Genomic DNA, 26,600 nt, shown 5'->3' on the forward strand with positions numbered 1-26,600 from the left:
AAATAGAGAAGTAGTTTCCATCTCAAGAGAAAAATGATAGAGAAGAGCAGGGTGCATTTCTAAGTGATTTTTGGAAATGTCTGCTTCCCTAACCTTGCTGAGAAGTGAGGGTGAATCTTGCCCTGTTCTTATGAGTGTCACTGGGGGTGGGAGCTGACACTTTAGGGTCTGCTTTGAGGTGTTACTATTGGGTTCATTGCTGTGTGACCTCTCGTGGTTTAAAAGAAGTCAGAATGCAGCAATAATACTCCCAATTCCTTATGGCACTCTGTCTAAGGAAGCTGCTTCCCATTTCCACTTGTAGGTTGGGAAGTGATGTGGGTACAGTTATTAAGCCCCGGTGACTTACATCACTGGTTTGTTTGCAGGTGACAGTGTAATACAGGCTGTGTTGGGGATTTTAAGGAAGGACATAAGATTCTTATTTAAGGCTATTATCATTCAAAAGTCTTGGTGCTCAGAGTGAACACAGACTTTTGTAGCATCCTTTGTTAAATAGGTGTGGCAAAGTCATATTGCTCTGTCTGGTTTTGGAGCTGTTTGTGTCGTGTTTCACTGCAGCTTTTTCTTTGGTCTACCAGGTCTTGCTATACAGGTGCCTGCAGAAATCTCCCAGTGTCCTGCTTCCCCCGTGGAGCCAGAGGCCAGGGATGTCCCCCCAGGGCCACCAGAGAGCAGGAGCCAGCTGCAGCACAGGCAAGAGGCCTGTCCCCACCCCAGTCCCCCAGCCAGCACGGGTGACACGTAACTGTGTCCCTGCCCAGGGCAGAGCTGGGCCCTGCAGCCCGGCTGGGTGTGCAGGGGTACAACCCACAGCACACAAAGCCCACAGCCGGGACAGAGACCCTGCCAGGGTGAACCGCCCGCCACGCCTCGTGTGGAGCTGCACGCTGGCATCTGCCCCGGGAGGCTGGGCTGTAATTATAGTGTGAAACTAGGTGGAAGTGTCTAGTCTTAATTAAAGTGAGATACGGGTTCCAAAGCACGGCGTGCTGACCTGTGTGAGGTATCTGAGCAGGGACACAGCAGCCCGGGTAGCTGCTGGGGCTGGGTGAGTCACTGCTGCTCGCTGGCTGGAGGAAGCACCAGCAGCAGCTCCCAGAGCTGCGGACAGGCTCTGTCAGGAGATGACGTGGCCCCGTGTTCTGCGCTCTGAAAGTGAAATAATGTGGATTTCGGGTGCTTTCCGTAGCCGCTTTTATCTCTGCCTGGTCGATAGAGCTGCGAGGAGGACTCTGAGCTGTAAATGAGCGCTCGGTTCAGAGGCGATGTCCCACGGGCGGTGGTGTGTTGGTGCTGCTGAGGGCAGCACTGAGCTTGGCTCGCAGTGGCAGCGCTGACGGCAGGATTGTAAGGGATGAAACCTGTTCTCTCTGGAAAAAGTGTATGGAATCAGCTTACTTGCCGATGGTGCTCTCCTTCAAAGCTGTTTTCTTTAAGTCCCTCCAAAGGGTCTGGAGCAATAACTGAAATAATTCATAGGAAAGAGTCTCTCACGTTGTTGGAACCTGTAAAACACTCACTCCTAGGGGAGGCTTTGCTGTTTGTTTGGTTTGTGGCTCCTTGGTGTTCTGCTGGTTCGGTCTGAGTGTGCTGTGACAGCTCTCGTAGCAGTGCATTACTTCCTCCTAAGCATATTTCTAGTGATTAGATTTGTGTGGGATTTGAGACTCAGTGACACTGCCAGTTTCTGGGTGACCTCAATTGCTGCCTGAGAAGGAAAATGGAAACTGTAGCACTTCCCTCCTGTGGCCGTATGGGGAAGGATGTGTTAGAAATGTGGAGGGGCTTGGACTTGCTTGGAATCAAATGGACCAGTGTTGTAGAATAATTTTGAAATTGGACTTCTTGCATGTAAATAAATAAGTGGACTAGAACTTAAATAACAAAGTTGAAAAATTCTCAGACTTATGAAAAGGATTAGTATTTCATACATTTGTGAGACTGCAATGTAACTTGTTCAGTCTTAAGACTCCTATTTCTACTAAAAGGTTTAACTGATTTATGACTGCAGCTCAATAAAGCAAACAATCATCTTTCTGGGAAATTTCTGGCTTTTCCAGAAATTGTTTCTTTTTTCCCGCCACTAGGCTGACTAGTTCATACAGTTTTATGTGCTTAGAAGATCTACCTTGACATTATGTTTAAGTTATTTGGTCAGCCCAGAAAAGAGAAAATACGCTTGCTCTCTGTGACATTCCTGAAGGGCTACTTGTCTTTTTGGGAACTGGCAAGATAGAATGATCAGTCATCAGCTTGGGATTTATCCTACGGCCAGATCAGGACAGATCTTAGACCCCTTTTCTTCAAAATTAAATATTTCAATATATATATTGAATATATAATTTTATATATATATAAAATTCAAATTAATAATGACTGTGTAATCACCGACAGTCTGGCTTCTGTGGGAAAACCAAGAAGAATTTAACTGAATTTTCAGAAAGCTTATTTATGTTGGAAAAGAGAGAAAGCTGTTCACAGAGCAAATGTAAGTGCTGGAGCATGTTGCAGCTATGTGGGGTGGTGAAAGATTTTCTAAGATGATATTGGATAACCACTGCTGGAAGAAGGAGTGTGTGAGGCGTGTGTGGCTCCTGCCTTTGTGTGTTGGGCTGTCATGTGGGATCTCTAAAGTCCCTTGCAGTGCCGTGTCTCGGTGACCACAGTCACATTACTGATCCTGTCATCATTTTCCATTCGCTGTTCCAGGAATTAGCACTCCCTTGCCAAATGCTCTAGGTCTAATCTCAGTAATGCAGATGTTTTAATAGGTTAGAAGAAAGATTTTTAGCTGCAGGCCCTGCCCAGTGTCAGGCTGTGGTTAGAAGTGCTCGGGTGTCCAGCTGCATTCCTTTCCTTTCAGCTGTCTCTGAAGTAGTTGTCAGCACAGGATCATCCAAATGGCCCCATCTTGGGGCCCAGTTTAATAATCTGGAAAGGTTTTGTGTATGTACCCCTGAGACCTTGGGACAGTCACAATGTAGGAATGTTTCCTGGGTTTGGAAATATGTCTGTCTTGTAGCTGCCACCAGAAGGCCCTGGAAGAGGAGCCATGAAGTGGGAGTCACGTTTGATCACTTCAAAAGCAGGAAGCTCCCAGCTTCCAGTGGATACTGCTCTGTTGTCCTCCACTGCCTTGTGTGAGGAGTGGCTTTGACATGCCTTTCCCTCTGCTGTGAGCTGTATTCCTGGAATTTGGTGCACCCTGGTAGGACCAAAGTGTGATAAGGGTCTTTTGAGAAAGAATAAAAGGAAAAAAGAGTGAGGGGTACAGAGACTACCTGTAAGGGAAGTATTAATAAAACTCAGGATCAAGATCCATATGGTAGAATGGGTCTGATCCATTGGCCTGCAGGTACCTGGAGAACATGTGTGGTTCTTTGTCTAGGTGTAATCAGGACTTACTCAACCAGAGTTATTTGTCTTCAGCCAAGAAGAAAACCACATCTGTCATGCAAATAAGCAGTATAGTTCCTTAGAACCCTATCTTTTCCACTAGGATTCACCTGGCATTGCAGACTCCCCTTGGCAGCTTCCTCAGACGAAGCCATTGGCTGTAGGATCCTTCCTGTTGCTCAGTGTGAAAAAAACAAAGGACAGCAAAAATAAAGGTACCAGCCCAGTGCTGTGCACTGCTACACAGGTGTGCAGTGAGGTGCCTCTCCCCAGCTGGAAATCACTGAGTGTTGTGTGATGCCCAAGTCCTTGGAGGCATCAGTGCTCCTTTGCTTCATTTCAGAGGCTTTCTCTCACTGCATAAATTGCTTTCTCATGTCTTTGAAGTGACCTGTTTGAATTAAACATCACAGAGTGCTTTTTATAAAGCTGTGCCAACAACATAGTGCAACTGGCATATCAAAAATGAGATAAAGTGCTCTGGATATCACCAGAGTCAGGGTGGTATTTAGTTTCTTGTACAGCTTGTGCTGTCATTTGTGTTTGCTTACAGCAAGCTGCCTTCTGCAGTCCTGGTAATAGTTTATGCATAACATGTAAAATCTGAAAAAGGAGGAAAAATCAGCAATGCCCATTGATGCACGCTGGAATGCGTGATTGCTGGACTGACCTGCTCATCCCTGCACACCGAGTCCTCTCCTGGGTTTGTTGTGGGGCACCACCAACACCACGAGAGGGAGCGTGGAAGCAGCGAGTGGCTTGTCCTGGGATGGTCCAGCTGAGAGCAGGGCGGTGCTCCGGCCCTGGGAGTCAAACACGGCGCGGCACGGGCTGAAAACACAACAGAAATAGGAATAAATTTATATTTCAAGGCTTCGAGACTTCAAAGAATGTTTTGCACCTAGGGTTAATTTGTCTCAGGTGTCTGGAATTGTAGTTGTGCTTGGAGTCTTTAGTGCATAATCGAGGTTATTTGGTATTTCCTGCTCTGTTATTGCAGGTAGGTAAAAAGAGCACTTACCTTAGCTGCTGAAGCTGAAATAAAAATGTAATCACAAGAAAAAGTTTTCTTTTATTCCATGATTCCTTGAGCATAAGAGTATGCACTACTTTTGCCTTGGGGAAAATGAGGAAAAAGCTGCTGCAAAATGTCACCTTCTGATATCAAAATGCTGCTCAGAGAAGTCTTACCCTGCAGTTGGAAGGTGATGGGTGAACCCCACCAAAACACAAAATAAAAAATGCAATTTATTTCCATTTTCCCAGAAATTACTTTGTGAGTAATGAGTTTTGGTACGCTGATGTCAGATTATTTAGCTGATGGTTGGCAAGCAGAATTTAATGAAAATGTTATATAATATCATTGTTTATTATATTTAACAAATAGAACAGTTTTGGGGCAGAAGTCTTTAGAAGGGCAGGACATGGCGAGTCAGCTCTAAGTGTTGAGATATGTTCAAGATATAATGTGGAGTAAATATAAAACAATGATCACTGTTAAAGGTTTAAGGGAAGGACCATGTCCCTGGACTATCCCCAACAGGCATGTCTTAATCAACTGTGGTTTTTCCAGCCTGCTCCAGTATTCTGCCTCACAATTAAAGTGTCTTTCCTAGGACCTAACTTAAATCTTCCCTGCAATTTCCAGCAATCTCCTCATCTTCTCTTTAGCTTGGAACACAGCTGATCCCTTCTTCTGGAGTGGCTCTGCATCAATCAGGTGATTGTAGTTCCTTTCTTCTCTTTTTAAGCTAAAAAAAAAGTCATTTTTTTCAGGCTTTGTTTGTTTTTTTTTTAACTTATGTAGTATATTGTATAAAAAGCTTAAAGCAGCTGTGTATAAGCTAGGACCCCAGCTGAGAGCAAAGCCATTCCTCCTGGAGGGGCAGCAGGAGTGTGGCAGGTACCCTGTTCTGGAAAGAAATGTCCCTGTTTGCAGTGCTGGTGCCATGCCTTGGGTTCATTAACCAGCTGGGATGTCCTGTTGTGAGCCTGGAGCTGTTCAGAAGGACTTTGGCTGTGCCAGAGCCTGCTCTCAGTGATGTAGCCAAGAGCTGGGTTGCTCCCTGGCCCTGCAGCTGGAGGAGTTATGGCTGGGTGAGGAGGGAACGTGGATGTTCTCCTTGCAGCTCCAGCTGAGGAAGAGGAGGTGAAATGTGAGTGCATGAAAGGTCACAGCTGACCAGAGTCCACCTGGATGAGTCCTGTCTGGCATTTCCAGTGTGCACTTCTGTCTGCTCAGCAACCAGCTGGGGGTGGGTTCTTGCCTCTTGGACTGTGGTGTTTAAAATCTGGCACATCTCTATTCAATGACTTTATCTATTCATCTTCATTTCCTTTCCTTTCAACCAAATTTGAAGATAAACATGAGAAAGCCCAAGGGACAGCAATGCACAGAGCTGCAGTGATGCAGGGGTAGCATGTTATGTCCCTTCTCTGCCGGAGTTTGTTCTCTCGCAGCCTGCTCCTCTCTCAGTGGGCAGTGGGGAGGTTTGGGGCATTTCCTTGCCCATCCCCAGCCCCAACCAGGACAGCAGCTCTGAACTGGCTCGCTCACTGCCCAGTGACAATGGCTCACCATTCCAGGAGGCTCTGCAGGGTGCAGCTGCAGTGCTCAGCTCGCTGCCCTGTCCTGTGGGCTGCCCTCACTCTAACACCAACAGGGAACAAAGGAGAAACCCCCAAACATTGGTGTGAGAGACAGAGTGGGGTTTGGGAGGAAGGCAAGTTCTTATTTCTTGCTCTGCTCAGTCCATTCCAGCAAGCTGCAGGTGTTTGAGAGGCTGAAAAAGACCCTGAGCCAGTGCATCCAGCCTAATATGGGATCAGAGGCTCTTGGTGGAAGAAAGTCCTTCCTGGGAGAGCTGGTGCAGGATGGTGCAAGGATGGTGGTAGCAAGGTCCACAGTATTTAAAATCAAGGGCTGAGCTGGCTGAATAAGGAGCCCTGGAGCAGAACTCACTCCACCATGCTGCTGCGCTGGCCCCACTGTGCTCTGGTGCTGCTGCTTGAAGTCCCCTCCCCACCTGCTGTGCTTTCCCTTAACGGGTTGTATGTTTTCCTGCACCATTTTCACATTATCCCCTGCCCCTGCAGATAAGGAGAACATACATACCAGGCTGGACTTTGGCATTGGCTCAGGCCAGGAGCTGGAATTACTCCTGGTGCTCCCCTGGTGTGCTGCTCCAGCTGGCCCCCAGGTCACCTCCAGAAGAAGGAGATAGGTGGAGGTAGAACAGATTCCTCATCTGCTCAGACAGCAACAGACTCCATGCCCCAAGCAAACCTTGCTTGTCCCACATCTCTTCTTGCTGTCCTTTTATCCTATGCCAAAAAGTTCCTGTTTACATGGTTTGATCCTGTTTGCTGCTGCTGGCTCCATGCTGTCTCCATGGATAGATTTATAGGGTGGTCAGAGGTCCTGTCTGACCCAAAACAGCCTTATTCCTTCATAGCAAGGTGGTGAAATAAACCCTTTTCTTCCACCCACAGCCCGACTGGCCGATGCCCAGCTTCTAACAGCATCTGTGGAGTCCAGGACCGGTGCCCTTGGTGTGCCAGGAAAGCCCCTAGCAGAGAGACTTGGCTTCTTCTGGGCTTTGGGGGCTCTTCTATTGCACCCCATACATCCCTCCTGCCAGTCCAGTGTCCCTGCCGTGCTCCCAGTGCAGAGCTGTGCCTGTGATGTGAGAGCTGCTCCTCTCCTTGGTGCCTGTCAATATTTGACAGCACAAACATTTTAAACTGCAGAGGAAAAGTGCACTCAGCCCCCCCGGGATGGTTTGTATGTGATGCTGCCCTTCTCCTGTGACACAAAGAGCTCAGACCCCAGGGCCACGAGCAGTGCTGGAAATTTGGTCCTTGACATGGTGCTGGCACACGTGGCACAGCTGTCCCCTCCTGGAGGTGGAGCATGATGGACTCAGCTGCTTTGTGGAGCAGCTTCTTGGGGAAAAGCAGGTGGGCTTTGACTTTTAGGCTCCTTTATTTCCTGGTTAGCAGAAGACAAACATTTTTCTGTGGATAAAAAGCTCTATGGTCTTTCTCTCTGCACCAGAGATGACAAGGTATTATGTTGCCCTGATGGCCTCTGTCCCAAATATCCCAAAATTTTGAGATATTTGGAAGTATAAGAGAGGCCATGGCAAACGGTCTGGAGTGACTTACAGTGGAAGTTTCAGTAGAAGCAGGCAAGGGGGTACCAAGCAAAATCTCTGCAGCACTAAATGTGGCTTTTTTGGTTTGCTGAGCCATGTTTCTATCACTCTGGGTCCCACACCACTGTGTGTGGTTGTGACTTTTTCCAGCAGCAACAACAATGATCTCCTGTGCCAGTCCAGTGCCTGCCTCTGTCACTGCTTCAGTGCATTTATTTCTGGAAGTGAGGGCTCCTGCCCAAAGGCTGCTTTCACCCAAAAGCTCAGTGAGGTTTCTGATGGGTGAGAGGAACCAGAGGGGTCAGACAGCTCCTCCTGCCCCTACCTGCGGCAGAGAAGCAGCACAAGTGTCCCCACCACACCAAGCAAGGCTGCACACAGCAGCTCTGAGGGGCTCTGAGGGTGGGTGGCTGGCTCTGGCACTCTGATGAGTGGGAGCATGGATTTTCAGATTTGAAATGGAAGCCAGTTTGTCTCAAAGGCTTGTGAGACCTCTCTAAGCTGCTCAACCAGGGTGTGAGCTGGGAATTATGAACAGGTTCTCCTCTGCCTGTCCAAGGAGGACTCACAACTAGTTTTGAGTCCAGTTGGAAACATTTTCCAGTCTCTGGTGAAGTACATCCACACATCACTCAGTGGACAGGACATGATCTGCTCACCCCATGGAGCCAGCACATGTTCCAGCCAGCTGCTCTCCCAGTGCACATTAACCAGAGCAGACCAAGGGTGGCACTCACTGCTGGGTGACTTTGGCAGGAGAGATGCTCAGGTCTTCTCCCCCGACCCCGTGGTACCAAGCGTGGGCTTGCTTTGCCCTCGCATTGCTCACCACCAGCTGTAAGAGCTGAGTGTTTACCTCAGCCCCATTACTGCCAATCTCCCCCCTATTAATACAACCAAAATTCACAGCCAGAAAACATCTTTTATTGCAGTGGTGACATTTAAACCAAGGGAGGCATTGGTTTGTTGCTTTTTTTTTTTAATTAGTTTTTAGGCAGTCATCTCGTTTGCTCCAGCCTCCGCTCCACATCTGTGACTGCAGCTTTCTCCATCCAGCTGAGAGGGAATTATGTGTGCAAGAGGAGTCAGGGCTCCCTTCCCAGCTCCCTGCTCACACTGCTAGGACTGCCGTGCCTGCCGCACACCCAGCCGCGTGCTCGAGGATGCTGCACCTCAAAGTCCAGTTCCTGGATGATTCCCAGAAGATCTTTGTAGTTGATGTAAGTGGCTATCGTATTCTTACTGATTTTTTTGTGATAATTATTAAGTCATTGCTTCTCTGAAGGATTGCATGGTCTCTGATAGATTCTGGTTTTCAGCTTTTAAAAAATGCCCCAGCAAGCAAACAAGAAAGCCAAACTCAAATTCAAAATTAAAGTTTATAGTATTAATTGGTGTTTTTTGGTATCAACACACTCCTACGCTTCCCTGTTATTGGCAATATTTATGAAGGAGGAATGGCTTTTTCTTACCTGGTGTGATCTTTAGTAAATCAGTTAATATGAAGCGATGGTCTTGACAAGTGCCGAGTTCTCTCATTTGTCTGGCTGCCAGTGTAAACATTCAGCAAGGAAGTAAAGTCTGGGAACAGAACAAAAATAGCATATTTGTCCAAGTTATCCCTGGTGAGAAACATCTGCACACTTCCTGGGCATTCAGTTGAAAAAGAAAACTGTGTGATTTTGTGAATAGCTAAGGAAAAAACTCTATCTTATTTCCTGCATGGCAGTGTCCCACAACACATCATGATTAATAATTTACATTTAACAAATACTAGCTCTGAACTAGGTTTAAAATGTTAAGTAGTCATATCTATGGTGTTAGATTTATGCATATGTGTATAGATAACTGAAAGCAGGTATGTCTTGACTCTGTGTTAGAAGCATTTTTTATAAGTTTGATTGCACATTTACTGTTGCTTAGGGCTTGATAATCACAGTAGCTAATTGAATTAGCTAATTTAAGTAGATTTATTTAGTACTTACCTGCATCTCCTGTGGGAGCAGAGTGTTTAATATAAAATGGTTCTTTTTTTTTCAAGTTCTGTTGCTTTTCTTATACTGTCCTCTTCTGTGGTTTACAGCCTGAGAACTGCTCTTTCAGATGCACTGCTCTGTTTCTTTGACGGTATTTTGCACAAAAGAGGATTATAAAGCAATTCCATTCCTTGACACAGTATAGAAATAGTTTAATTTAGTTTAATTAATCTATCCCAGTCCAGAAGTCAGCTTAAAAATGAGACTAGTAATTTTAAAATGCCTTCCCCTCCTCCCCCCATTGATTAGATCAGGTCATAGTGAGACACAATTCAAAAGATGCTTCTGGTACAATGTTGCTGCACTTTTTTCCATCTCTGTTTTCTTATTTTCTCAAAACACAGCACGATAGCTCTGCACGACATGTCATTGCAGCAAATAGCTTCCATTAGAGGAACTCCTGGTCATTTCCTTTTTTAGCATGGAATGGTATTGGAAACCCCTTTTAGGCATTTCATGCATTTGCTGATGCTGTGTGGGTATGATAAATGAGTGGCTGAATTAGGGACTTCTCCAGTATAAAAGGAGTGCTTTGGGCTAAGTTTTGAGCAGATATTTTAAGCAACTCTTTCTAAACCCCTCCTGACTTTGGAAAGCTCTTTTGAATGGAAGTACTTCCGTTTAATGGGAGGGAAAAGGATAAAAGTGAGAAAACACAGAGGGCCTGATTCCCCCTGCACTTCATGCTCAGTGTAAATATCTCTACCTGCCTCACATGGGTGTCACAGCTGCTGGCACGTGCAGCAAGGTCTCATTTCCAGGCTGCTTTGCATGAGAACAAGTGGTTCTCCTGGTGCTGGATGCTGACCCAGGGATGCATCTGCATCCTTGCTTTCAGTTGGGACCACTGAGTTCCCAGGATTTCCTTCAGCTGAGCACTGGAGGTGGTTCCTGGGGTAACAGGTCTGAGCCCCCAGGGCAGGGGAGGGATCATCTCTGAGTGTCCCCACTGTGCTCTCCCTGCTGAACACCCCATGGCTGGGCCTGGGGTGCTGCTGGACAAACCAAAAAAGCCCAGAAAAACTATTTGCTGAGGCTGAGTAAAGAACAGAGTGTCCTGTGGTCACTCTGAGTGTCCCTTGTAAAGCTGGAATTCCTTGACAGGAGGTGTATGGGCTTGGTGGCAGAGGAGAGAGGGCACAGAGAGCCTTAGGGCTCTTAGTGCATGACACTTTGTGCTGGCTGCAGCTCACCTGATAGGGCAGGCATCTCCCAAGGTGGTGGGATGAGATCACATCAAATCCCATGAGCTGTTGCTCACCCCCAAACCATGGGTGTGGGTGTAGCAGCCTGTCCTATGGGAACACTGCAGAGATGGGCTTTGCTGTTGGGCTGCAGGTGCTGCCAGAGTCCCTTTGGGGACATGGGCATGTGTGCCCCATGTGTTGTACTTGTTGCTGTCTACCTCTGGAAGTGCCTCTGGCTTTCTGATTCTGCTCACAGTCCCAGATGTTTTCACTGGGGAGTGAAGGGCGAGTGCAGCCTCTCCTTTTCACCTTCTGCTCTGGGGTTTCTGTCTGTGGGTGCTCACCTGGCCCTGCATCATTCTCAGAGGCACCTGCAGGCTTGGACATGGGACAAACAGCCCCACATGTCATGTTTCTGCCTTGCACTGTGCTCCTCCAGCACAGACCCCACTTCTCTCACTTGGTGCAGGGCAGGGCTGATGCTGCTGGGCACGACTCTACCCCAGTGCTTGAGGAAGCACTGGCCTCAGCACCCCAAAATCCAGAACAGGAGACCTACAAGCAACACTGCAAGAGAAAGGCTCTGCTTCTAAAGCATCCCCTGCAGCAGCAGGGCTGTGTCTCCCAGTGAGCAGGTTTTCCTGGGTTTGGGGCTGCTCCTGACCCGTGGTGACTGCCCTGGGCACTGCTGGGTTTGGAGCAGAGTGGGTTGCTCCCAGCAGACATATGGTAGGTAATAACCCAGTAAGAAATGCTTGTCTTTCCTGGCTGCCTGACAAAGGCCAAGGCCTTTCATGCTAGAAAATTCTAGCTTGGAAAAAAACATTTATCATTTTTTTTAATTACCCTTGTGATCCAGTAATTTTGAGGAGAACTGGGAGTGCTGCAGAGCAAATGCTGTTATTATGCTATCACTTTTCTGCAGCCTTTCAGCACAGAGCCAGCAATTTCATCCCAGGAGAAGCCCTGAAAGGTGGTTATTAGTGTGCATCACCACCAGCAGCCAGGTCCCTCCCGTCCCTGCTGGGGACAGCCACAGGGAGATGCAGCCTGCCTTCCCCTCCATCACCCAACATGCCATAATTTAGCAGCTGTCTAACCTGGCCTCTCTGCTCCAGCTTGCTTTTGCAATAACCCATACTTCTTTTTGGTTGTCTGCTTTTCACAAGCTCAGGAAGGTGTACTGGGGTTTTGTTGGGGTGGGTCACTGTCATTTCAATTTCTGGTGCTTTCTGGAGCATTTTCCAGAGTTGGGAGCCTCCTGGTTTTTTCTCCAGCCAGGTCACACAGCATGGCAACAAGTGAAGAAAACACCCTCCAATTGTTTCTGTTTACTGTGAATAACTACAGCCTGGCCTCCCTTATCAGCATGTAACACCACTTAATTCATATTGCTAAAGCCCATGGGTGACTCAGAGCCCATGGCACAGGATCTCTGGTCTGCTGTTAATTACCATTAACCATAATAGTGTCTCATCCCTGGCTGCTGGGGCACACGGACTCACTGCACTGGTTTGAGGTCTGCTCCCGTTGGCTCTTAATTAAGCACGTTTGCCATGGCTGTCCCTGGTTCAGGCTGGTGCTTGTCCTGGGGATCATTCACTGGTTTGCCAGGGACAGAACTGCCCAGACAGTGATAGCTGCAAACAGTGAGTCAAAACATGGTTTATTTTCTCTTGCTCTCCTTTCTGGTTTATGTTTCTTAATAAAGGAGAGAAGTGATGGGAAAGAATGTGATTTCCAAAAGCAGGGAACACAGCATGCAGTTGTCCTGTTGTACCTGCTGAGGCCAGCAGCATTTATTGAGTAAGATTTTGCTGCTGCATGGTCAGGAAAGAGGTAAAGGAAGGGAGCTGAAACTTCTCCCCATCTCTCTGAAATCCCATCACAGCTGCTGTCAGCATTGCTTAACCTGCTGCTTCTGTGCTGTGTTTGTTTGCTAGCAAAAATCCTGTGGGAAAGGGCTCTTCAGCCTCACCTGCAGCCACCTCAACCTTGTGGAGAAGGAGTATTTTGGGCTGGAGTTTCACAGCCAGGCTGGGAACCAGGTGAGTGGGCCCCTGGAGCTGCCATCACCTGCATGGCTGGGGGATTGCTAGCACCTCCCTGAAATTCCAAATGGAAAATTAAACAGAAAGTTTTGCCATGATGGCAGAAAAACCTTAAAAATGAGGGTTAGGAGGGGAGCCACAAGCCCCAGTGATATCTGCAGCTCATGGGGTCTACCCACAGCCATCCGTGTGGTGCTGCCCAGCAGGACACTTGTCACAGCAGCCAAGCTGGCCAACATTTTCATGTTGCATTCTATTATGCTGCTGCTTGTATTCCCCATCTCTTGTGCTGTTTATTTACCCAGCTCTTCATTGCCTTATTTCAGGTCTGGTTGGAACCACTAAAACCCATAACAAAGCAAGTCAAAAGTAAGTATTTCAAGAATAGAATTCTTATAAATCAGTGAGAGTCTAGCACAGATGCGTTCATGCAGTGCTGTTGCTTGGGGACAGGATCTCTGGCTTCCAGCACTTAACCAAGCTCATTTTAGAGGGTGAAGCTGGGCAGGATTGTTTGCAAGGACACCTCAGTCCATACAAAATTCTGTGGAAATACCACTGCCTTTGCAATCTGGTATCTGCACCATTTTAGGCTGGAGCTGTTAATAACCTGGCAGCTTGGCAGAGGAGCAGGGGTGGCTGAGTGCTGGCAGTGTGACAGGTGACTGAGTTGTGGCTGTGCTGGCAGTGTGACAGGCACTGCTCCTGTGTGCCCTCCTTTTCCCTCTGCAGCTCAGAGTGGCCCAGGCACCTGCCTGAGGCAGGGTCCCCCCTCTGCCCCCCAGGCCCTGCCACTCCTCCCCAGCCCCAGGAGATGCTGCAGAGCCTGACCTGAATTCAGGCCCAGCCTCCTCTGCCATGACCAGTGTAAACATGCTGCTGCTTTCAGCACAGGCCCCTTTCCATCCCCACAGCATTTTCCCCAAGTACACGACGGCTGGGAGGTGACTGAGAGCTTGGGGCCATGACCCCAGACTTTGCCATGGAGAGGCTGCAGAACAGTGTTTGCATGAATTTCCCTGAAAGGGGAAAGCCTGATAAAGAGCCTTCCTTTTCTGGGTGCACCAGAAAAGGAATTGTTGCAGGCACCTATTTCCTTTACCAGGTGCCTTCTGACCTATCCCTCTGAGCCATCCCAGGGTGTTCTGTGACAGTCGGTGCTCACATAATTGCCTCCCTCCCTCCACACACTTTGCCTTGGGCTTGGCTGCTTGTTCTCACTCATCCCACAAAAAATCCTTTGCCCAAGCAGCCTCCTATGGAACTGTTGAATCCCAAATGCTTGGAGGGCTGAGTTGGACACACAGCCCCAGTGATGGCAACCACACCAAGGCTCTGGCCATGCTCCCTGGCACCATTTCATGGAAACTCCCCCTCTACAGGGATTTTTGCAATTTAAAGAATTGCTGGGGCATTTTTCTCTTTAGTATTCTTTAGATATTCAAATTTCTATTTGCATCCATTGGTAATAGTGGGGGCCTGGGCAGGCTGGTTTTGGGGGGACAGGCTGTTGTCCCTGATTTGTAAAGGTCCAGATTAATTTACTCTGTAAGGAGGCAGCATGTGTGAAAAGAGTTGTAAATGTTCTCAATAGACATGCCGAAGAAAACTTATGAAGATGTTGTGTTTTAAGATCCTAAGGAGGTTCTTTTCAAATTTATGGTGAAATTTTTCCCAGTGGACCCCGGTCACCTGAGAGAAGAACTGACCAGGTACAGTGCTTGTTTTATTACTTTCTTACCACACAGTTCTGTGTTTTTGCAGTGTGTTAATTTTTTATCTTTATCCACCCCAGCCTGTCTGTGAGCAGTGGTTATCCAAAGTATTAGGCTTTACAGAACAAAACCAGAGAATATCTTTTCTTGATCCTCTGTTTTTAAACACAATCCACTTGAAGGATCATCAGTCTTATGAGGCTGCAATTTGTTTACTGCCAAACACTTAGCAGTTGTGCACAGAGTCTGACTGCTCAGTTTAGCTACTGCCTCAAGCAGCGCTCTGAAAGAACAACTTTAGTTTTATTTGTAAAAATGACATTGTTAGCTTTTACAATTTTAGAGAAAGCATTGCAAACAGGGACTAAGAATAAAACCAAGATGGTGCTTCTGCAGAATGTCAGCCCCAAGAGAGGCAAATGCCCCTCCAAAACAGACAGGAATGTTAATTTTGAAATCTACTAATGAGCATTTCAGCGACAGTGCCGGTCATGGTGGTGCCCAGCTGCAGCCTTCTGCAGGGGCCGCATGCTCATCCTGTGCCGCTGCATCCCGCGGGCTGAGATACGGGAGCAGGCAGGGCCCTCACGGCTCAGCCCAGCACCCAGTTCCCCCAGGTGCTCCTGTCCCCCTCCACAGGTACCTCTTCACCCTGCAGATCAAGAAGGACCTGGCCCAGGGGCGGCTGCCCTGCAGTGACAAGAGCGCGGCGCTGCTCGTCTCCCACCTGCTGCAGTGTAAGGGGAGCGGGTGCCTGCAGGGCAGGGCCCTTCCCTGGGGACGGGCTTGGCTTCGGCCGGGGGTCCCCGCTGCACTGACCCCTCACAGTCTAATCCATGCTCTCCCCGTGTCCCCAAAGCCGAGCTGGGCGACTTCCACGAGGAGACGGACCAGCAGCACCTGGCCACGCACAGGTACCTGCCCAACCAGGAGTACCTGGACAACAAGATCATGCACTACCACCGGAGACACAGGTGAGGGCTGCTCCGGCCCGCGGCCCCGCGGTGCTCGGGGTGCTGCCATCAGCGGGCAGGGCTGGCAGCGGGCTGGCTGGGACACCAGCACGGGCACCTACAGAACGGCGTTTTTTCAGCCCGTTTCTGCCTTCTCACTCCTGCCGAGTGCCTTTGTGTCTCCAGAGGGAAGACGCCGGCCGAGTCGGACGTTCAGCTGCTGGACGTGGCCAGGAAGCTGGAGATGTACGGGATCCGCCCGCACCCCGCCAGCGACGGCGAGGGGACACAGATCAACCTGGCCGTGACACACATGGGGGTGCTGGTGCTGCGGGTGAGCCCGGGGCTCGGGGGTGGCTGCCAGCACCCAGGCGGGGTGGCCTCTCCGGCTGGGGGTGTTCCACACCCCGCGGGGGAAGGCGATGCTCCGGGACTCGGCCCCCCGTGCCCCCGAGCTGAGCTGGCCCCTGTCCCAGAGCGCGGTGGCCGTGTGAGCAGCACAGGTTCCACGGCTCTGTCACATGTGCTTACCGTGTTATCTTCCAGCGAAAATAGCCCCCCACGTCTGTGCAATTACATAACGCTGTAATCAGGGCCGAGCTGCACAGTAAATACAGATTTCCTCTCAGCCAGCATGAGGCAGCGCTCCGCTCCCACACCAGCTGATTCCAACCTGGGAACATCTTGTCACAGCAAAAAAAAACAACAGACCCAAATGTAAAACCTAGCTGTGGGTCTGCTGTTGGTAATTAGTGCTGCCAGACCTGGTTATTTATTCAGAGCCATAAACACCCCTCATGCATGACTGAAGCATCTGTGAGCCCATTACAATCTGGGCTCTCCCAGAAAGCTGAGGGGGTCCTGGTGTCACAAAGTGGACTAAGCCAATTTTCCCTGGTTCTGCCATGGTGCCAGTGTTTTGTGGCTGAATCTCATGTCATACAAAAAGGTGAAGGGGTAAATTGTGCTTGCAGCCTGTGTAAACCAGATCTAAAGGTGTGGGGGTGAGCACTGCTACACTTCCCAGCAAAGGAGGGGAGAATTATTGCTTCTTTGGGGGCTGCTTCTGCCTTAACGCACAGATAGGCACAGATAGGACTCCCTGCCTTGATCTCTCTGAGGTTTGTCTGGGGATCCTGGACTTTTGTGAAGAGCTTCAGCAGGCAGAGTTAAGCCCTGAACCTCAATTTCTACTTTTTGAACCAGCTGATGGAGAGCCAAACACCAAACCCCTGCACCCTTTCCCCAGACCCCAGCAGCTCCAAGAGCTGCATTGGAGTCTCACGCAGTGTCCTGTGAGCTCAGGCCTTGGCCCACTGCATTTCTGTATTTACAAGTTGCCCCATCAAGCTGTAATTTCTGTGTTTGTCCTTGCAGGGCAATACAAAGATCAATACCTTCAACTGGTCCAAAATTCGCAAACTGAGTTTCAAGAGGAAGCATTTTCTCATCAAGCTCCATGCAAACATCTCTGTAAGTACCATGCTGCAGGCTGGGCTCAGAGCAGACAGCTGTGGATGGAAGGTCGGGCTCACAGAGTCCCCAGTTTTGAGTAAAATCCATTTCCTTCTGCTTATGATGATGCTCCTGCTTGAGTGTGACATGTGCTACTCCTGTGTCCCCAGCGAGGTGACAGTGCACTGCCTGGAGCCACTGACAGCCCATATGACCCTTGGGGGATGAGGAGGGCAAATGGCAGAGTTTGTCCCATGCTCCTGACCCCACCTGTCTTGTCTCTGGCACACAGGAGCTGTGCAAGGACACGCTGGAGTTCACTATGGTGAGCAGGGACACCTGCAAGGCCTTCTGGAAGACATGTGTGGAGTACCATGCCTTCTTCAGGCTCTCTGAAGAGCCCAAGTCAAAGCCCAAAGCCCTTCTGTGCAGCAAAGGTTCCAGCTTCCGCTACAGGTAAATTCCCAGGGGAAATCTGAACTGCTGGGGCTGGGAAGGGCCTGGGGACGGCTCTGAGCCTCCCTTTTATGTCAGCCCTGTCTGAATCTGAGGGGGTGATAACAGCTACTTCTCCTGGAGAGACCCCTGCCTTGGTCCTGCTGCCCCCTTCACATGGGGCACAAGGCCTGCCCAGGGCTGGGGCTGATGGTGCTGCTGACATTTCTCCCTCCACGCTGCAGTGGCAGGACTCAGCGGCAGCTGCTGGAGCACGGGAGGAAGGCGAAGATGAAGAGCCTGCCCTTTGAGAGGTACTGGGGGCATGGAGGGGGGGCAGTGCCTGAGGGGACTGGGGAGAGGGGAAGGACCCTCCTGGCCATGCCCCTACCCATGCTCTTGTCCTGCAGGAAACACTACACATCCCGCTATGATGAGAGGCAGTGCCGCTCCTCCCCGGACCTCCTGACAGATGTATCAAAGCAGGTAAGTCCCCATGGCACCGGTGATGGTTCTGTGCCAAGGTCTTGGCATTTCTGCCCCAGCTGGAGGAGCTCAGCTGGAGGCCAGGCCAGACCCTCAGCTCTGGGTGCTCCTTTTCCACTCTGCTCTGGGCACCCATCCCCTCTGTCCCTGCCCAGGTGGAAGAGCTGCGCCTGGCCTATGGCAATCGTGGCTCCTACCACGCCAACGGAGTGCATGGCTCCGAGCCCACTCTGGACAGCCAGCGCCACAGCTCCACCCTGGAGGTGACGTTTGCCACTGAGCTGGAGCACTCCAAACCCGAAGCATCCCCCACCTTCCTGCCCCACTCCAAAAGCTCGTCTGCCTTCCCCCTGCTCTACGCCGAGCTGGAGATGGAGCGGGCGTGGGAGCCCATTGATCTCTTCGGAGCAAGGAATCCCTTGACATCCTTTCGGCCCCACCACCAGTTCACTGGGAACAATAAAAGCACCTCTGTGGGCAACATGCGGGAAGTGAGCTCCCGGCCGCTGGTGTACACGGATGTGCCCTGTCCCCTGCCCGTGGTGGCTCCGGCCCCCCCTGTGCTCTTCTACCTGGACAGGGCACTGCAGTCCCCTGGCCCTGCACTGGCCCCTGGCGAGGACACAGCAGGACTGACCGGTGCAAGCGGCCCCGTGGCAGCAAAACCGCCCCAACAGAGCCCGAGTGGGACCCAGGCTGGGCAGTTCCATCATGAGGCTGCAGGCACGGCCATGAGCATGAGCACGGTGGGGGAGAGCAGGTCGCTGGCTCGCTCCTTCGATTATGGCCTTCAGGAGCAGCCTCCAAGGCGGTCCTGGAGCCAGTCGGACATGAAAACCATCCGCTTCCCCTACGGCTCTGAGTTCAGGCCCCTGGGCCCGTGCCCCACGCTGAGCAGCCGCAAAGGGGGTGTTTTTTGGCACGTCCCAGCCCAGCAAGGGCTGGCTCCGGGGCCTCGGCGCTCCACCGAGCGCTACCTGGGCAGCAGCACCGAGTCCAGCGACTCTGACTCGGATCTGCTGGCCGCCGACTACTGCTCCCTGTACGGCCGCGTGCTGCGCTCTCCCATGGCCCGCGTGCGGCTCTCCTCGGGCAGCCTCCAGCTGGATGAGGAGGATGAGGAGGTGTCCTTTGCCACCGGTGCTGCTGAAGAGAGGATTTCCAGAGGGGCCTCCAAGTATTTCACCTAGGTGCCTGACACCAGCCAGAGGTGGCAGAGGTGGCCAGTGCTGACCCAGGGTCAAAGAACGGTGACACTCTTTGTTTGCAGGTCTGCTTACAGCTTATGAAACATTGATGGGATTGTGTTGTGTGAGTGCTCTTAGCTATAGAGGATGTGTTAATGGACATCAGGGGCTGTGTTCAAAAGTATTCAACCCCTGCACCAAACTTGGAAGCTGGTTTGCCTTTGCCACCACACTTCCTTCAGGTCTTCCTTCAGCCAGAGGCCAGGGATCTCCTGAAGTCCCACTAAGCCCCTATGTCCTGCCCAGGCTGATGCCTGGAGCTCAGCTGCTGGAGTCTTCATCGAGGGGGAAGGAGAAAAAGAGACTTCTCACAGAATAGTTTCAGCTGCCCCTTTTCCCAGCTGCAGGGAAACACACTGGAGGGAAGGGTGGTTCAGGCCCTTTTGGAAAGGAGCAAGATCTCCATGGGAGGCTGCTCCTGGAGCTGATACCATGTGGACAGGACAAAACACCAGCACACATCTCCTCCACCTGCCTCACCTCCCTCTAGTGCTGCAGGGAGCACCTGGCACTCGAAGACAAGGCTCTGTGTGTGCTTGTCTCCTCCCTGGCCAGTTTAGAGGATTATCCTTCTCCAGAAGTATCTCAGTAGTGTTTGTCAAGCTTTTAGAAGCACCCCATGGCGAGCACTGGGAAGTGGGCTCATACTCTTTAACTGCTTTGCTTAGGCTCATCTGGCAGCACCGTGACAGCCCCAGTACCTCAGTGCTCTGCTTCAGTCTGAGGGTGAGAGATGTGTAAGGGGGTTCTTTGGGGTCCTTTGCTTCCCCAAATCTGTCCTCAATGAAGCAGCATGGAAGAAAGGTAGCAGGAGCAGGTAGGAAAGGAACAGGCAGCTTCTTGGAAGTATTTTTATTTTAGAAAACTTACTATTACCCTAAACCTCCATGAAATCTACTTGGAAATCTTGAGAATGGCACCTCCATAAGATTTTAGGGGGGGATCTTGATAATTTTCTTTAAGAACAACCATGTAAGTCTTTGTAGGACATGACTGTAATCAGAGGGTCAGCTCTCAGAAAATCCACGGTGGAGAAAACTGCAGCCTGCTAGAAGGAAAAGAAACAAGGAAGCTGGGACACAAAAACCCAGATTAAAATATAGAAAGAACTGAGCTTATGGGCCCTGCTCACTCTACATGTTGCTGTCCTTTGTTTTAGAAGGTGGACAATAAAAAACAGTTGTTCACACTGGAATTTTGAGTTCCTCCTTCTGCCCTGTGAAATCTGCACCCCCCAATCCTGCAGGCACCACTTCCACCCCCAGCACATCTTGCCCTGCACCCTCAGCTCAGGAGCTTCCCTCCTCAGTGCTCCAAGGAGCTGGTTTCCCTCTCCTGCTCTGCTGCCTGGCTCCCTCTGTGCCTTCGCTGTCCCAGCAACTGGGGAGACTTGTGGAGATCCCGGAACGCTGCTGAAAACAGCCACATTCTTGGTTGGTTGCCCAAATAAATGCATTAGCTCAACAACTGAGTACATTGTAAGGTCTGCTTCTGCTCCCAGTTACCCTGTGCTGAAGCTGTGAACTGCAGAGACCCCTCATGCTGCTCTGGCACATGTTCTACTGAAAAGAGGGATAATCCTTCTGGCTAGAGGGTTGTTTCTTCCCCATTCCCAAAGCTTTGCACCTTGGAAAGAGTAAGAATCACCGCTCAGTACAACACTTAAGAGTGGCAGTCTGTGGGCACAGTTTGATAGAGGGTTAAAAAAAGCAGCAGTGTTTCAAACAGAGCCCTGGGATACATCCACAATCCCTGTCAGCTCCTCACAGCATGGGTATGGACATACACCTTGAGCATGTCCCAGAGCAGCCATAGCCCCAGCACAACACAAACACCCTGCCCAAATCTTCAGGAACTGCCAGGTCTGGTCTTTGAGACTATGCTGGGAAAGCAGCATTGGGAGGGAGAAACAAGGACTTGGGAACTATTTTTGGATTTTTCCATGGACTAGGGAGCACTAGGGCACAGCATGGGCACTGCCTCAGCACAGCCTACACATGGTCAACAATAGCAGAGGAACAAAGCAACTCATCAGTAAGTGACACAAACTGTCATCTCCGAGCTAAATTCATTGCGTAAACCACTTTCTTGGGACTGACTAAAATTAAGGAACAATCCCAGTAAGCAGTGGCTTGTCAAGGAACAATTGAAAAAACCCTTGACTAAGTCCTTCCCCTCACTCCCTGCTCAGCCCTATTCACCCCTGAGATAAGACATCTATTTAAGCAATTTTATTTCCCTAGGGAAGAAAACAAGGATGGAGAGAGAATGTGGAAAGATTTTGTTTGCTGGTGGTGAAAGACAGCAGAACCTGGAAAATGTAAAGTGTTACAGTCCTTACACAAAGGATTATTGAAGGGGAGAAGGCACTGCAGCATCACAATGGGAAAATACTAAGCTACTTAGTGCATTCAGATAGAAGTAACAGGTTTATATAAAAGAGATAATGGTTGAGACAAAATCAATAAAGCTGTGAAATAAGCCAACATACCACTAAAACTTTGCAAAGAGGAAAATAATTTTATTCCACTGTTAAGTCATAAAACGTTGTGATAAAAATCAGACTTTTAACAATCACTAAACTTTGTGCAAACACATTAAAACCTATACACTCTCCTATTCAGCTGTCAAAATTGCAAGGCAAGAGCAGGTGTGATGACACTACACTGCACAGAAATTAATCGAGGTCAGAGATCAAGGCCTTAAAGAATGGTTACATTGATAAAGGACTCATCTACCCAAGAACAAATACATTATTCTGCAATTCAGACTACTTTGATGAGATTACTTCTGCAACAATTCTTCTCAACCTAGAGCAGGAAGATAGTTCCTGCATGAATATTTTGATCTATCTTTCCATTAGCTATCTGCCAGCAACAGAATACTGCTGATTAAGTTACACAGTTCATCAATAACTAACACGTGGGAAAAGGACAGCTCATTTCTGGAACCAGCAATACAGATGTCCCTTCTTAGGAGCTAATTATAGTCTTATAATGCACAGAGACTTCAAGCATATGCAGCACAATAAAAAAACCTTCTTGAATGGACTGTAATACAAGAGAATGAGTCTGTTTTGTACACGTGGGTGAGTTTTTGCCATGCTGGCCCATGAGGTAGGTATACATCCCACCCACTCCACAGGAAAAGAAGAGGCACCATATTACAGTTGTAACTCAAACATGTCAGGTTCCAATTTCCCATGTCATTTGCTAACCCCACCTACCCAGAACTGTTCACAGAGTTGCATAGATTAAAGATCCTGTGTTAATGGGCCAGAGCCACCAGTTACAAAACCCAGGCAGAACTCCCATCAGCTCTTCCCTCAGACTTCCACAGAAAAAGAACACCTTAAGGGAAGTGACATGGAAGTAAGAACATGCTTTTAATTCTGAAAAATGCATATGGAGCTCCTTAAAATGAGATTTGTGTTGAGGCTACCGAGCTGAAAGGTGAGAGAGCTGTGGCCCAGGCCTTTGTGTCCCTTCAGTGCCCCATGCTGCAGCCAAAGGCAGTCAGAGCTGTGACAGAGCTGTGACAGAGCTGTGACAGAGCTGTGACAGAGCTGCACTGCTGGACATGTCTGAGCTCACACATCCCAGAGGCTCCTCTCTAGGAAAGGAATCAAACTGAACCCCGGGACTGCTCCATCCATTCCCTGGGGCATAGCAGCTGGAAGGAGTCCTTGGGACAAGGACAGACTGGTGCACCCAGAACTTGGCAAAGCACCCATGCAGGGAACACCTTTCTCACAACAAAAGTCTGTGACAGACATGTCCACACCTCTGCAGAGCTGCTGAAATCCAGAGTAAAATGATGCACAACAGAACAAGTTTGTGAAAGTTTACAGAACTTAAATATTTATTTTTAAACCATTTTAAACCCCCCAAAACATTGAAATAAGCTTCATCTATAAACAGATTTACAAGACTAACAACTACAGAAGCTAGAGGAGCACTACAATTTGTTTCTGTGATGCAGTTATTTTGTAAAGCTTCAGATCAACTGTATTTACAACTTTTGCTGCTTTTACATTTATAAAAATATTTATTTAATCCATAACATTATTGTTTTCAAAAACTATTTCCAGACTTTTTTCTCAGATATAAATTCTAATTGAATTTCAGTTATATAGCAGATGAAAGTTTTAAACAGAAACATTTTTTTTAAAATTAAAACAAGGAGTTAAAAGTAATTTTTTTTTTACAGTGTAGGCACCATTGAAAATAATTGTCCTTGGCATATCTAACCACCATCTCTCACAAGTGTCCTTTATATAAAAACGATGTAATGGCAACATTTGACGAAAAATGCAGTATTCACTTGCACACCATTACTTTTTCAATATTTGGCAGATATATTTCAGATTCTTTAAAATGACTTTTGTGCAAAAACAAAATGTGCAGGTCTGAACCATAAAATAAACACACCCAGCCTTTATCAAAAATAAATTTACACCAACAGTTCCACAGCTAAGTACTGAAAACAATCCCAGTTCAAAACTTCAGCATAATATACATACTGGGTTGAAAAAGGGAAAAAACCAAATCAGAACAAAACAACAGAAGAGATTACCAATCTAGCAGTACCATAAATATATAACTGAAAGCAACTTTATAGTCTTACCTACTTTTTATGAAAAAAATCACTCCGTACTGCACAGTACTACCTTTTTGTGAAAGAATATCTATAACTCAGTTATTTGCATATTAACTGGTAAATACATATTTAAAATACACTTTCAGAAAATTATAAACAAATTATGTTGATGTACTGTATTTAATGTATTTCAGAACAAAAATGTGTATAAATATCTTACAGGAGAAACAACACCACCACACAGAACGCTGGTGTTACACCGATACCTGCGTGTGAGGTATGTAACATGCGACGCTCGGCTTCTCTGGCTCCCTTCCACCCAGGCATGTATACTCAGAGGAAAAAAAATTAAATTAAGTTAAATTGGACTTTAGGTTTTGTCCATTATTGCCGAAAGCCCCACCCCCTCAACTGTATTGCTCTAAATTTTCCTACCATGATGATATAAGATTGAGTTACTACTTCAAAACCTGTTCTAAAAGGTAATACACAGACTGTACATCAGGATAAACCTGTTGCTACATATCACCTGCAAACTATTGCCATATTGCTCTCAAATATATTTAATCATAGAGCTGCCTAAAATACTGTACCAATTTAGAATGAAAATAGATACTGTTGCAGGTTTGTTTTTCAGGGCACGATAACTATATGCTGGTTGAAGCAGGTGCTACAGCAATACCCTTGCCACTACATTACATGTCTTGAATATGCTTGTGAAAAAGCTATTTTTCTCTGAAGCTTCTTAGTGATTTACAAAAGTTTAACTCATGAATATAAAAGACCTGTACAACTCCATGTACAGGAACAAAACAGCATCAAAACATACTGTACTTGCACATTCTATTAACTAAAGTAATGGTTATTTCTAAAAGCAAAACTGCACCTCAACATTTATCAGATTAAACAGGTGAAACTACAATATTAAAAGTTGTTCTTTACAAAATAATTTCCTGAAAATATAAAACCATGTGCACTGCCACAAAATAGTTGAGTAGGTTCTTTCAAATCCTCAATCACCATCAATATGTTGCAAAGATCCAAAAGGCACAAGGAGCTCATGAGCTAAGCACTGCCAAGCTTGAAGTAGTTTTGGTGGGTTTCACTGGGTCCATACGAAAGAGCAGTCAATTGTGTGAAGTTTCTTAGGATGAGTCATTAACAGAAAATCTACAGATAAAAAATGCAAGTTAAAAAATCTGTTAATTATATTGTTTCAGGCAAACAGCACATAAATATTTCTGCATCACTAAACTAGAATGTGCCTTCAACTCAATGGTTTATACTAAAAAAACCCACCAGGTGACATTCTCAAGAAAACATTCCTAAAAGAGGTAAGAAAAAGATTCTCTGTCTCCCCTATTGCCTGTAAATATGCTTAAGACAAACCTGCAGGCTAAATTAAAGAAGAAAGATATTGCAACTACAGTAAAGCTGCAGTACCTCAAGACCACATACAGTAACTGTTAGTATTAGTTTTAGTCTCAAACAGAAGTGTTACCTATAACTACAAAGCTAAAGGTTTAAAGCACTGGACATAGCAGATCTTTCTCTTATCACTAAACTACTTACTTCTGAAATTTCTCCATAAGTTTCTTCACCATCTTATCTGTGATCCCTGGACACGTTGCTTCTGCCACATTGATGCTTTTCTCAAGTTCTTCAATTGCTTTCTTTCTGTTAGCATTATTTGTGTCTTGCTGCTTGAGCTGAGGATCAAACCAGAAAAGTTAAAATTCAAAAATTATTAGACATTTGGCTAATACTTTCAAAGAAGATTTTTAAGCCAACACTTACCTCAGCAAACACAGGGGTGATTATCATAGTTAAACAACTCAGGGTTTTAACAAGATCCTGATCCTAGAAGTGAACAAATATGGATTACATCAGCATACTACAACATACATCAGCATATATACAACATACACACTGCCTCTTAACACAGCATGTGTGATTTTATAAATTGAGTTAAATCTACCAGTGTTTAAAATACATTACAAAACCCACAAAGACACAGTACATCAACAAATATTACAGGATGTTGAAATAGATGCCAGATGAAACATCTCAAACAATGTCATTCAGCATCAGAAAACCAGTTCAGTTTTTCTTCACTAGTAAGAGACTTTAAAATTCCCATCCCTATGAATGGATACTGATCTAGAGTGCATCTGCAGCATATTTTGCATTTGAGGCTGACATGGCATAGGAAATACCACTAACACGCATTATCTCTTGAACTGCAAAAAACCAGTTTTTATGAAAAGTAAGTTACTAAGTTTTATCACTATCTTCCTTAAAGTGGCTTCAGAACCAGCAGTTAGAAAGAACTCCTCTGTCTGTACAAACCGTCCCATTCTGGAGCTTCTTTGCATCTGGCTTCTTCCGAACTGTAGTAAAGCTCCACTCAGGGTGAGAGTTATTTTCTTTGTTGCTGGACTCCCTGGAACAAAAAGGACATGATGTACATAATACTAGCCACAACAGAACACCAAGCAAGGATAGGTAACCCAAATACATAAGTCTATCAGGATTAGTTGCATATTTCTTAAAATAAGAAGAAAAACATGTATTGAAACATTAACTGAACTTTAAAAGAGGCTGAATAAATTGAAATGTGATCAAAAGCAAAGAGATGATGTTATCTACCTACAAGGCTTACCTTCTCCCATGGCATCCCATTTAAGAGTTATCTGATAGCCAGAAAAACAAGAGACTTACAGAAAGCATGTTGTTCCACAGGCATTGTGCAAACTTCTTCATGCACCTCAACCTTGCTCTGCAATATCTCTAATTGTGATTCAGTGGTTTTGGTACAACCACTAGCCTCAGACTAGGAAATAAATAGCACTTAAACAGAACTGAAATTGAGTTTAAAGA

At 47.4% G+C, this 26,600-nt stretch overlaps 2 protein-coding genes across 2 annotated transcripts in view; one reads left to right on the forward strand and one right to left on the reverse strand.

Moving 5' to 3' along the window:
- The first annotated feature begins 6,897 nt into the window (after positions 1-6,897).
- FRMD7 (FERM domain containing 7) lies at positions 6,898-20,302 on the forward strand. Its single transcript, XM_088062650.1, is given in 13 exon segments — positions 6,898-7,359; positions 8,544-8,776; positions 12,723-12,827; positions 13,157-13,199; positions 14,464-14,542; positions 15,185-15,399; positions 15,402-15,519; positions 15,685-15,832; positions 16,876-16,971; positions 17,246-17,409; positions 17,634-17,702; positions 17,799-17,874; positions 18,030-20,302. Coding segments are annotated over 12 exon segments (2,205 nt in total). The 5' UTR covers positions 6,898-7,359; positions 8,544-8,719; the 3' UTR covers positions 19,065-20,302.
- A 2,652-nt stretch (positions 20,303-22,954) lies between these two features.
- The window catches only part of STK26 (serine/threonine kinase 26), a 30,615-nt gene continuing 26,969 nt past the window's right edge, over positions 22,955-26,600 (reverse strand). The window contains exons 9-12 of the mRNA XM_014255272.2: positions 26,070-26,163; positions 25,518-25,580; positions 25,293-25,429; positions 22,955-24,890 (exon numbers count right to left, since the gene is read on the reverse strand). Of these exons, the coding sequence (XP_014110747.1) occupies positions 24,866-24,890; positions 25,293-25,429; positions 25,518-25,580; positions 26,070-26,163 (319 nt within the window). The 3' untranslated portion in view covers positions 22,955-24,865. The remainder of the gene's footprint in view (positions 24,891-25,292; positions 25,430-25,517; positions 25,581-26,069; positions 26,164-26,600) is intronic.

Source organism: Pseudopodoces humilis, chromosome 15, assembly GCF_049639895.1.
Source record: "Pseudopodoces humilis isolate 2021_Gansu_Grassland_sample_001 chromosome 15, ASM4963989v1, whole genome shotgun sequence".
NCBI lineage: Eukaryota > Metazoa > Chordata > Aves > Passeriformes > Paridae > Pseudopodoces > Pseudopodoces humilis.